A 13,548-nucleotide genomic window follows, 5' to 3' on the forward strand; every position below is an offset into this window, starting at 1 on the left:
TCGTAGTAAATTTTGACACAATAAAAATATATTTTAAAAAATAATAAATAACAAATAGAATTTTGTTTTAAATATTTGTTATCACGTAGTATACATATATGAATTTCGTTACTTAGTTTTAGAATTGATACGATAAAAATTTATCCAAAAGAAAAGATAACAAATAACATATATTATCTCATTTAGATAATTGTAAGAATGATTATAGTGTTTGCTTACTTTTAGTAAATTTGACAAAGTAAAGATATCCAAAAAGTAAGGTAACAAAAAACAAATAGATTCTAATTTTAAAATAAGGTAACAAAAAACAAATAGATTCAATTGATATGTACAATTGAAAGAACATTTGGAGTTTGGAAAAATAGATTTGCTCTCCTACGTTTAATGTCATCTTTTAAATTCGACACTCAAGTTCATCTTGTTACAACTACTATGGCTATACATTATTTCATACAACAACACTCTACTACTGATAAAGACTTTAACTGTTATGTTAACGAAGACATCATCACATAGATCGAAGAAGCAGACCAATCTTTCGGTATACCTTCAGAAATACAAGACAGATGTTCTGCAAGTATGGAGACATTGCATGATAAACTTGGAGATGAAATCGTTGAAAAATTTGTGATGTATGAAAGACTAATTATTTTTTGCGTTAATTTTTTCATACATAGTTATTTAATTTATAAAATAACTTTTGTATTCATTTTTGTTTGATGTTTTAAGTAATATTTAAATTATTTAAATAATATATCACCATTTAATTTTTTTTTAATGTATCTATGTATATAAATATTGATTGAAAATTTTAGATTACGTACTTTTTAATTAAATAAATAAAATTTAATTAAAAATATTATACAATAGATATTTAAAATATCTTTTTTCTATTAATTTTAGTAATAAAAGTCTATTGATAGATGTCTTTTTTGATCATTTGTCTCAAAAAAATAGTTTTTGAAAAAAATTATTCAAACACAAGTTGATTATCAAAAGTGCTTTTGAAATGAATTTAACAAACATAAATTATTTTTTTTAAAAACACTTTTCTAAAAAATTATTTTATAAAAGTATTTCTCAAATAAGCACCTTTGCAACAACAATTCAAATGAGCTCTAATTTAGCATATAGGATAACGATGAGTTCAATAATTTGACTCAAAATTTTATAAGTATCAAACTTTTGTTAAATAAGTACAACTTTTTTTTTCTTTTTCAAACTTTGACTCATAGATTAAAATCTAAAATTCATGTCTATGTTTTTATAAATATAAAAACGAGAACTTCTTTTATCAATTATAAAACTATAAATTAATTTCTCAAATAATTACTTTAATATTACTTATAATTTTTTATATTATAAAATAGATAATTATTAATTATGTGACCATGCTGCTTCACCCAAACGAATCTCCTCAAATCCCCCAAAAAAAATAAAAAAAAAAAAAATTCATATACTCCCCCTGCGCTTGCCGGCCTCCACTATTACACCAGTTTTAAGTACAACTTCCATTTTTCATCTTTCCACCTAATTACACTCCACCACTCTTTAAGCAAATTCTTAATTTACTTTCCCCACATAAAGATTACACGCACATCTTCAATTTTAATTTTTCTTCATATTACACAACAATATTGAGCTTTACTGTTTCTCCACCGCTAGGGATTTTTATTTTTCTGTTAATGAAAAGATTGAAATGAAGAAGTTGAAAACGTATTACTTACACCTTAGACATCCAACAACAATTGAGCGTAAGTGGATCTTTCCACTTGCTATTGGTTCAATTGTTTCCCTTTTTCTCTTGTTCTTAACAACCCTAACATCACCAGATGGTACTCCACTCTTACCCATTTACCGTTACTACGCTTCTTATTCAGCCACCAATGCATTTGTTGAATCGAAGCTTAAACCTCTGCAAATCTCTACTGTACCTCCGCCGCCTCGTTTTGCGTACCTGATTTCGGGTTCTGCTGGGGATGGGAAGATGTTGAGGAGGACGTTACAAGCTCTGTATCATCCGAATAATCAGTATGTGGTGCATCTGGATGCTGAATCTTCGCCGGAAGAGCGACTCGATCTGCATAATTACGTGGTGAATGACCCGATTTTTGGGGAGTTTAAGAATGTTCGGATGATTACGAAAGCTAATCTGGTGACGTATAGGGGACCGACTATGGTGGCTAATACTCTTCATGCTGCTGCTATTTTGCTTAGGGAAGCTGGGGAATGGGATTGGTTTATTAATTTAAGTGCTTCTGATTATCCACTTGTTACTCAAGATGGTAAGCCAAAACTCTTTTACTGCTTAATTTTGATTAATTGAGGTTTAAGTAGGATGTTGATTTTAATCTTTTCTTTTTCGTTTGATTAGATCTGCTTCATACATTTTCGTATTTGCCCCGGGATCTTAACTTCATTGATCATACAAGCAAAATTGGATGGAAAGAGTGAGCTATTTTATCTAATTTTGGTTGAGAATTTAGGATTAATTATGTGAGTTTTAACTTAACTTGAGTTCTGTTTGTGAAGGTTTCAAAGGGCAAAGCCAATTATCGTTGATCCGGGATTGTACGCGACTCAAAAGGCGGATGTTTTCTGGATTACACAGAGAAGAAGTGTGCCAACTGCTTTTAAGCTGTTTACTGGTGAGGTTTGGAATCATTTTATGCTTGGCCTCAAAGATTTAAACTTTTTCTTTTAGCATATGTTATAATACTTTATATGTGATGCTGTGTTGTGTTAATCATTGTTCTGTCCACCTTTGCTAAACTGTGCTGTGTCGGTTTCATTTCTTTACGCTCTTGCATATGTGAATTGATCCAAAATGTTTGGTTGGTCGCAAGGAATTTTTTGAAAATGTGAAGAATAAAAGGGGGAACACGAAGTACTTTCACCGTCCCCATGTATCTTGATTGCCTATCATATACTACTCGGGGCCTTGACTCTGGTGCCATTCACCTTGTAACCTGAATTAGAACTTGCAGGAATGGTTGTTAAATCACCTTTGGCGAAGCCCAGGGACCGAAAATTCTATTTTAGATGCTCAGCGGACTGAAATTAGATGTAGACGGGGGAAATCTTGCTCCAAATGTTTGCTCCGGCATAGTGAAAATACTTAATAGGATTATGCATGTTCCTATGCCAATTGACAACATATAGAGTTATAGACTCAGGCTAATAATTGGGATGTCTTGTATATGGGAACACTGGATATCAGAGTAATTCACCTGGTATATTAACTTAGATGATGAGCCCTTGTACTGAACATTCTTTGAAGTATTTGAGCTGTGTGACAGTTGAGACTGATAAAAGGAATCCATAACAGCCACATTGAAGGATTCAGATATCGTGTTCCAAATACTAACAGATTATGATACAGCTTCTATGAAGGAAGTGGTGTTTGATTTTAGTAGCAACTGTACTTGTCATTTGGGTGGGATGGTAAAGGTTCCCAAATCAGTGTACATTCGGGATTGCTTAACTACCTTGTAGAGAGCATTTACTTGTCTGAAGATTTTAGGAGTTCCCAGTAATCGTGGATTCAGGATTCCTTGATTACATTGTTGGAAGTTTAGCTCGGCTGAGCTTCAGGTCTCCCCCGACTTGAGTAGTAGGTTTGTTTTCGGACACATCACTGGACCTTTATCAACAATTCCGTTCATCTGGACAAAATAGGGGTGAAGTTGATCGTCATTCTGCCTCCATCGATCTGTTTGCTAATAGGAATCAATCTCTATTCCTACAGCTTATGGACTGTTTCAATCAAGAAATTGTGTTCACTAGGACAAATGTTTTTGCTGAGACTCTCTCTAGGATCATATTTACGTTGTTGAATAATTCCAACTTTGTCAAGTGTGGGGCTTGATACATTGTCCATTTTCTCTCTTGTTGCCTTTGATGAATATAATTTATATCTCATGGTTTAAAGATCATGAGATTTCTATATGAAACTTTTGTTTGCTTCCTGCTTTTAATCACTTGTAGGGGCTGAAGCCTGAAAAAGCAGTATACCATGGGCAACGGGGAAATATTGCTTCATTTATTCCCCACCTAGTTAAATAGGTTTGTATAAAAGAAGCTTAAAACAAATTTGTGTATCGACTGTTATTGATAGTAACATAACTGCTGTTGCTGCTTGAAGTTCCACATACTAGATATAAAACATTGTGCTTGTTCTCATTACAGGGTCAGCTTGGATGGCCCTTTCTCGCCCTTTCATTGACTTCTGCATATGGGGATGGGACAACTTGCCCAGGACTGTTCTTATGTACTATGCAAATTTCATCTCCTCGCCAGAAGGCTATTTCCATACTGTCATCTGTAACGCTCAGGAGTTCCAAAACACCACGGTAAACAGTGATCTGCACTTCATATCATGGGATAACCCTCCAAAGCAGCACCCTCATTACCTTATGCTTGAAGACATGCAAAGGATGGTTGACAGTAATGCTCCTTTTGCTAGAAAGTTCCATAGGGAAGATCCGGTGCTTGACAAAATTGACTCTGAACTCCTATTTCGAGGTAAAGACAGGCTTGTTCCTGGTGGGTGGTGCATTGGAAGTCGGAAGAATGGGACAGATCCTTGCTCTGTTGCAGGTAATATCACCGTCCTCAAACCTACTTCAGGGGCAAAGAGGTTGGAGAAGTTGATAGCATCTCTTTTGTCAAGTGATAATTTCCGCCCCAAACAGTGCATATAGCAAAAAACATGCCTTAGAAAGTTGTTTTTCTTAATTATAGTCTTCAGAGGAAAGCAAGGAACATTTTGTATCCAATCTGCATTAATATAGAGTATGCTCCAGCAACACAAGGGCCTGTGTATCTGTTCTTTGTTTCCTCGCTCTGTGAATCAGGTTGCCCTGCATTGAAAAAGGGTGCAACACCCGCATTTTGAACTTGTCTTTTATTAGGATGGAGCATTTTGACAACGTGAGACCTTTGGAGGAGAGAAGTGTATCAGATTTCATTTCCGCTTCACATGTGAAACTTCTGTGTAGTGTGATATGTTCCTTTTGTTATAGTCCGTAGAACAAGATTAATTGGAGTCACTTTTATGAGGTTTGCACATGAGTTAGTCTGGTAAAATATATCTTCTATTTTATGTTTAATCTGCGGTGTCATCTTCATTATTGTGTCAAAGTCTCATCCTATTCCGGTTGTTGCATCATGTATATATTTTGTGGTAGCTTCTCCAATGCATGTTTATGACTTGTATATTGTGAACTTACATACTTCGTTGGAGTCAATGGGCGATCAAGAAGACCCATGGCCTAGGCTGGTTAACCTTTATTGCGCTTTGGATGGGGTGCCTGCTTAAGATCAACCCAAATGGTCGAGCCTACATCATAATTTCTGGCAATATGGGCTGTCTTGTGTCTGCGCAGCCCCAAGATAAAGATAAAATTTTGGCAAGAAACCCAGTAAAGACACAGATTTTCTCAACTACACCCAAGCTTACAGGCTAGTGGTATCGGTGAGAGTCTCCCACACATTAGTGTGGATTTAATTCTCTCTCTGTTTCTTTTAATAGGCAATGTGGTTATCCCCAGACAGAATTCATATATGTGTATTTATCTATTTATTTATGTGTTGTGGAGTAAAGATTTTCCTCTATCCAGAATACATATAGTTTTATTAACTTTTAAGGCAACCATAATTAATTTAACCAACTGGTTGGCCGATGAAAGAAGTTGCCAGTGTGGAAGCTAACTATACAGTCCAGCACACGTATAGCCACCAAATTTTCCATTATTTATATTTATAAAAAGTTGGGTGGATCAACAATATTATATCACTAGATAGATTTGGAATATTGAGCTTAACTTTATGTAGGTGAATTGTTTACTTGAATGTGTAAACAAAGCATGTGGACCAAATCATACCTACTAACCACCCTTATTTTATGATGTGCAAATCAACATCTAGTTGGCAGACTAACGACCAACCACCCATAAAGAAAAGAAACACTAAACTAATAATCTAGCTAGAAGCAGATAATAAAATGAATTCATTAGCCATGCCCAGTTGCCAACCCTATGTACCCATCCGTACCCTTTATTTTCCTCTACCTGCCGGCTTGATTAAAATAGATACAGAAAAATTCTTTCAATAATAAGTTTTAGAGTCATGAATGGATCATATATTGTAACTTGAGAATTTCATCCTTGTTATAATCTCATGCATGTATATATATTTTGGAACTTACAATTTTGACTCAAATCCACAATGTTTAAAATTTGAATTATTACCGATTGCGTGTCAGTGTCTGCCTTTGCTGCTTACCGTATCCGTTGCTCCTGCGACATGATATACTTTAATACTTTACACTTCCTGGTCACTGGCCCATTATTAATCTGTTTGGTTGGGCAAATTTTTTTTTGAAAAATAATTTCTTTAAAAAATTAATAAAAATGACTTTTCGATGGAATTAAGAAAGACAAGTGTTCATCTTCACCCCTCCCTCGTCCCTTCGTAGTCCTATATCCACCATCCCACCTCTCATAGTATGTCTAGCTTATAAATACACATTTTGTTTATTTTTCTAAATATTTTTGTGGACGACATTGTCCTACATTATATACAATAACAATGTAAATAATTTCTAATATTAATAGTGGTTCAATTGATTTGGAGGGTGGTTATCCACGCGGATGACCCCAGATTGATTCCCTCTCAATATATTCTGAGTCGGGTCTATAGACAAGGCTTGCCTAGTGCACTTTTGTTAAGGCTCAAATTCGGGGCCGTGATGACACCTATTCCATCCTCCATGATAGGTAAGTCAAAAACTCAATTCCAAGAACAACGTCTCCAACTCATAGAAGCGGAAGAAAATAAGAATATAACCAATCCTGAATAATCTCATAAGTAGGTAAATAGACTAGTAAAATCAATTCATAGATGATCCCAAGTCTGGAAGTCACTAATACAAGCCACTAAAATATAGAACTCAAAATGCGGAAAATGCATAAGAATAAGGCTGAAGGAGATTTCAATAGTCTCTAAAGCAGTAGCAGCTACCTCGAATCTCCGATGATGCTAGCAAAAAAAAGGAATCACAGGGATCAATATCCAGAGATCGTCGGATTTGTACCTGCACGTAGGGTGCAGAAAAAGTAAGAGTGAGTACGGAACCATGTGTACTCAGCAAGCATCGCCGACCGACCCTAATTCAAAGTGGTGACGAGTGACACCATATAAATCATCCAAACACAAACACATAACCTGCGCTCAGGAAGACCACCTTAATCTAACTGAATAATCAAGTTTAACAGTCATAAGGATATCATACCACAATTCAAGAATTTCTCAACCCAGTGAAATAAATAATACATACACAATAAGTACAAGGTCAACATATAGACTTTTAACCAATCTGAACCAAATGAATCAACGCAATGCAATGCAAATGCATATACTGTGCAGACGTGCACTTCGATCCCAATATATATATTGAGCAGGCGTGCACTTTGCTCCCAATAAATATACTGTGTAGGCATGATCCTAATAAATATACTGTGCAGGCGTGCAATCCGCTCTCAATAAATATACTATGCAGGCGTGCACTTCAATCCAACATATATATATATATATATATATATATATAATTGTGCAGGCATGCATTCCGATTCCAATAAATATATATACTATAGTGCAGGGGTGCACTCCGATCCCAATAAATATATATAATATTGTGCAGGCGTGCACTCCGATCCCATATGAAATGCAATGCATGATGTGCAGGCGTGCAACTCCGATCCCAAATCAATAATAAAGTCAAGCAAAACACTTCGTGTCTCAAGTCAGACCAGACATCAATTTTAAAGTCAACTCAACTTATCAAGTACGAGTATTCTCAAAACAGTTTACACATACAATTAACTTATTTTATCTCTTCAAACAACACCGGTACCCGTATAGATGCTCGTCACAATCACCTATACGGGACCCCCAATTTTCATTACTCCCATCACACATAACTAACAAACATTCAAATAAACACAAGTTTCAACTTGCCTGAACTCGAAGCCAAGCATCAATTAACAAACTTGCCTTTATGTAAAGTCTCCGAGTGATCAAAATCTTTTTGCAAGTACATATCCTTACTATATTTATTTTTCAATTTCAATGAATTTCAGAGGTAGAATTGATGCTTAAACGACTATACCAAACACATTCCTTATCTCAACATAATAGTAATATCACTATTGTTACGATGTAACTGCAGTAATTAGAAACTAAGTTCAACACTACAAAGCATAACACCACTGCCAAACCATGGCATAATTTGCAAGTTACTTCCTGTTAACAATTTTAATGAACCCGTCACGTTTTTCTCAAGAAAATTCTTAATATGGACAAAGTTGATCTTCTCTAATAAGGACAAAACCTTAATTCTTTAACTTAGTTTAACAAAAAAAGATAATGATATAAACAGGACTTTCCACAATTACTCATGGTTTTAGCATCAGTAGGAACAAACTTAATAATTTACTTTAAAGGCCCTACTGTTAATATTTTAAGTTTCCTAGTTCCTACAACCTTAATGAAAACAAGAAATGTTGGCAGTAACAAAAATTTGACCAAACTGTATTAATAAATCCTTTAATTTACCAAACTTTCACCCTATATCATAAACTAATAATTAACAATCATTACACTAACACTACAACACTAGAGAAGGACAAGATTTCTAAGTCATTTTAATGCCAACTCTAAAGAAAATAGAGACTACACTATTCACGCATTACTGCCCCAAATTCACATTAACCTCGCCGTCTCACGCTTTCGAGGAATGGATAGAAACAATACAATTAAGTGTAATCGAGTAACATCGTAGTCACTATACTAAGAAAAATATCCATTAATCATACCAACAATTACATACCTGATGCAAGTTTTGGGAGAAACTCTTTTAAGGTTGCCATGAGTTGGTAACTCTGTTATCTTTGTTGATATTACTATTAAAAAGTAATTGTAAATCCTTCCCACTTTAATTTTATTCTAATACAGAGTCAAGAGTTTAGAAAAATATCAATTTGACCCATAATTACAAAATAATGACTAAAAATTATGAGGTTGTTATAAAATAAGAAAAAATAAAGAAGAAGAGTAGAGAGAATAGAGAGAGTGATTCTTATTTTTTCTCTTGAGGGATGAAAGATCATAAGATTGTAAATATAATGAACAAAACCCCTCTATTTAAAGGAGAAATTTACTCCTAGTCTGAGTAAAAGACGGATGCTTCACAAAGTAGATCTTGATAGACATTTACTATAATGTAAATACATTTAGAACACTCCCCCTTGAATGTCTAGATAGATAATGTGACTCGTTAAAACCTTACTAGAAAAAATCCAGTGGAAAAAAAATCTAGTGAAAGAAAAAGAGTACATATCTCTAACAATACGCATATAGGTTGCCTCATTAAAAACCTTACAAGGAAAACCCGGTGGGACAAAACCTTGAAAGGAAAAAAGAGCACAATGCATATTTGCTCACCCTAATGAGAACATTCTTGAACTTTTGCATCCCGATCTTGTGCAGCATCTTCTTGAAAGTTGCAATTGGAGAAGATTTGGTGAATAAATCAGTCACATTGTTAGTTGAACGAATCTGTTGCACGTTAATATCATCATTCTTTTGTAGCTCATGTATGTAGAAAAGCTTTGGCAAAATGTGCTTCGTTCTATCTCCATTTATGAATCCTCCCTTGAGATGTGTTGTATATGCTGAATTATCTATGTATAAAATTATGGGTAGATTGTCATATTTCACACCACATTTTTCTCGAATGAGATGTATCATGGACCTCAACCATACACATTCTCGACTTGCTTCATGAATAGTTATTATCTCAACATGATTCGATGAAGTGGCTACGATAGACTGCTTTGTATATCTCCAAGATATGACAGTACCATTACATATGAACACATAGCCTATTTGAGACCGAGCTTTATGCGGGTCAGATAAATACCCAACATCAGCATGGCCAATAAGATTGGGACTGCAATCTTTAGAATAAAACAAGCTCATGTGTTTTTTCCCATTTTAATGTCTTATAGTAGGAGCAGAAATATACCTTGCTAACAAATTGACTGAAAAGGCTATATGCATTGTAGTATTTGCAAGGTACATGAGTGCATCAATTGCACTAAGATATGGTACTTCATAACCAATTCAATTCGATATATTTTGAATTTCAGCAAATAATATATTGCTTTGAAAACTCTCCAAGAGTTCCAATGATGTTCAAGCAATAAGCTTATACAATATAAGGATTATAAATAAGTTTCCCAGAAACTTTTATATGCTTCAAGCATTTTGAATCCTTAAAAGTTTTTCACATAAGTTTTGTCAAGTGACAATATTCAACATTGCATGAGTGACATCTTCAAATATCTGGACTGCAAATCAAATAAGTTTAACACTTACCAAGATGCATCCTTTCATGTCACTTGATAAATGTTTCTACGTCAGCATGCTTAAATAAACGTAGAATTAGATCCTCGTAATCTTTCACAATATTGCGCCAATATTATGTCAAATATATTGATGATATATCATTTCGTATCGGTTCACAATGCGACATAATATTTTGAGATCTCATCACTTCATTATTTTCAGGTACATGAACCTTACATAAGGTTTCATGAAGTGTTATGTCGAAGGCTCTTCAAGAGCTCATTGCCTTCTTATTATGATTATTTGCTCTTTATTTTTCAAGGACTATTTCATTTGGAACCAAATAGTCTACTACGCTTCACGCATGCGTAGACTCTATCCTTTAGGAACACAAAATAAGAGCATTTGCGCTTAATATGAGATGCTTTCGACATTTGACTTGAATTATCTTTTGGATGAGGATCTGGTGATAATTCCTAACATATTTCATAGCGCTTATAATCTCCCCCTTATGTTAGGAAAACTAACATACATCCTCTACTTTTTTAAGGAATCCATCTTTGTGCATTATGGTATATTCATTAATCGTATATTGCACATCAAAATTATTAGATGGAATAATTGATTTCCGACCTTGAACCAATTGAGATGGAAGAAATATCATAATTTATTGGTCTAATGCATACAAGTGTCATTGTATGCAACATATCATATTTCAGACCAACAAATGAAGCTTTGTTCTCATTAGCGATGGTTTAGCTATTTATCGAATGCATTCAATGCCAAACCATCATCATCAAGATAACTTCCTTGATTGCACAATCTGAAAATTATGTTCTTAACTCAATTTTATTGAGCAAGCAACTTTATGAATGTCAAACTGCAGGTTGACAATGAATGTACATATGATTATCTTATTGATGCATCTTTTCAACATATCACATGATAGGTGAACGGGCCTTTTTTCACGTTTTATACTTTTCAGATTTTAAGGGATCCAATACCAAAAATAGTTGGTACAACCAACTTCTCATGAGAACAAGCAACATTAAAGTTCATGAAGAATTTTCTAATTCTTCAATATATGTTCAATAGTCAGTCTACACATCTTTGAGATGTTGGAATCGTTCATGTCAATTTATGAACTTTTATTCTAGCAAACTCCAAGTTTACCATGGCATGTACCTTTTTCTTTAGTAAATTTCAGATTTACTATTTCACGAATAAATTTCAAATTTACTATTTTAGAAGTAGATTTCGAAATAACCCTTCTAAGTTATTCTGCCTCATTCAGAGGTGAGTTATGATATCATCACAATCAAGTGCACGTTTGGATTAATAAGTTTCTCATTCCCCGGGAATGGAATATAATCGTGCCTTAAGTCTATCAAATTATGATAGCTTATAACCTCTTTCAAGTTTTTGCTACTTCAGAAGCAAATCGAGGCATACATATGATGTAGAGAATTTTTCTCTAGTATATCTTATAATCATATAAGCGTGTGACAATATCATCACTTTTGATGATCATTATCATATTGTCCCTCCACGCGTATATTCGTGCGTTCAATCACTTATCTTCTTTCAGACATATTATGCATTGCTACCACATACACCTCACGAATGAAGTAAGTTGTCATATTTCAGACTTATCATATATTGCTACCACATTCACTTCATGGAATGGAGCATATTCAATGGGTCGAATTTCATGACTTTTCATTAAACACACATTATTTTGCCTTAGCCATCATAATATCATCAATATGGTGTATTGAAATTCAAACTCAACATCTTATCCATATAAAAGCGTCTTAGGCATGGATCGATGGGACTTGAACCCAACATATTATCATCCTTTTTGATAATATTGTTCTTGAGGAATAAATTTAAAATATAAATGGTTCCAAACCAATTATTTTTCCTCAAATCCAAAAATATTTATATTAGTAGTAGCAAAAGAAAGATAACATAAAGAATTACTAACCTTGAAATCCTTCAGATTTATAATTTCACCTTGTTTGGCAGAGTCGCTCACCTCGTTTGGCAAAGTCTCGTGCTGATAACGTGTTGTAAAATAAGAAAAAATAAAGAAGAAGAGTAGAGAGAATAGAGAGAGTGATTCTTATTTCTTCTCTTGAGGGATGAGAGATCATAAGATTGTAAATACAATAAACAAAACCCCTCTATTTAAAGGGGAAATTTACTCCTAGTATGAGTAAAAGACGGATGCTTCAAATTTTAATAGATATCAAAGTAGATCTTGATAAATATTCACTATAATATAAATACATTTACAACAGATGTGATTTAAAACAGGACAATTTTATAAAACAATTTGCAGGGTCATTACAACTTCACATCTTTTGTAGGCCATTACATGGTAGGGGTTTGCCGATTGTGCACAAAGTGTCATCCGAAGGGCGGAATATGTGGCAGAGATTATAGCAACTGCGAATTATCCTGAGATTTTTCAAAATAAAAAATAATGTAAATAATTTCTAGTTTTATTAGTGTTTTTTGATTTTATATGAATTTATTATTTTTATTGATCATCAATTAATGCTAACAAATCAATTGTATGTACAATTATCTAATAAGAAATCTTATCTTTTCTTACTATTATTAATGCATACATTGTGTTTCGTCACGGATTCCAAAAGTAGGGGCCGCATTTCTCCATGTAGAAGCCCAATTGCTGAGACCATATTCCACAATAAAGGTGTCAAGTGGACCGAGCCGGGCCAAATTGGAATCGGCCCATTTAGTTTAACCGAGTTGTGGGTCGATTTCGCTCCGGGTTGGGGTTAGGTGGGCCGGGCCGATTCCGGGTTCAACAGTGAAAATGTTGAAAACCCCACTTAACCCAACCCGGTTAAACCCACCTAAACCCGGTCAAATTCGTTTTAAAAAAATGAAAAATCCAATATACACTACATACACTACAATTATATACACTATATACACTTCAATATACATTATATACACTACAATTATACAATACATATATTTTAAAATATATATAAACAATTACACATATATACGTATCATTCAATATATAATTATATATGACTATACGTACTACTTTAAATAATACATATACTACAAATCTACAATAGTACAATATATATATATATA

At 33.9% G+C, this 13,548-nt stretch overlaps 1 protein-coding gene and 1 non-coding gene across 2 annotated transcripts; both read left to right on the top strand.

Moving 5' to 3' along the window:
- The first annotated feature begins 1,200 nt into the window (after window positions 1-1,200).
- LOC107860568 (beta-glucuronosyltransferase GlcAT14B) lies at window positions 1,201-5,111 on the top strand. The gene is made up of 4 exons (XM_047407549.1): window positions 1,201-2,285; window positions 2,375-2,450; window positions 2,533-2,648; window positions 4,189-5,111. The coding sequence occupies exons 1-4, from the start codon at window positions 1,700-1,702 to the stop codon at window positions 4,701-4,703; spliced, it is 1,293 nt and encodes a 430-aa protein (XP_047263505.1). The 5' UTR covers window positions 1,201-1,699; the 3' UTR covers window positions 4,704-5,111.
- A 116-nt stretch (window positions 5,112-5,227) lies between these two features.
- Window positions 5,228-5,394, top strand: LOC124896499. The gene has a single exon (XR_007052840.1). It is a non-coding gene; the product is annotated as a U1 spliceosomal RNA (small nuclear RNA).
- The last annotated feature ends 8,154 nt before the right edge of the window (window positions 5,395-13,548 follow it).

Source organism: Capsicum annuum, chromosome 2, assembly GCF_002878395.1.
Source record: "Capsicum annuum cultivar UCD-10X-F1 chromosome 2, UCD10Xv1.1, whole genome shotgun sequence".
NCBI classification, from domain to species: Eukaryota; Viridiplantae; Streptophyta; class Magnoliopsida; order Solanales; family Solanaceae; genus Capsicum; species Capsicum annuum.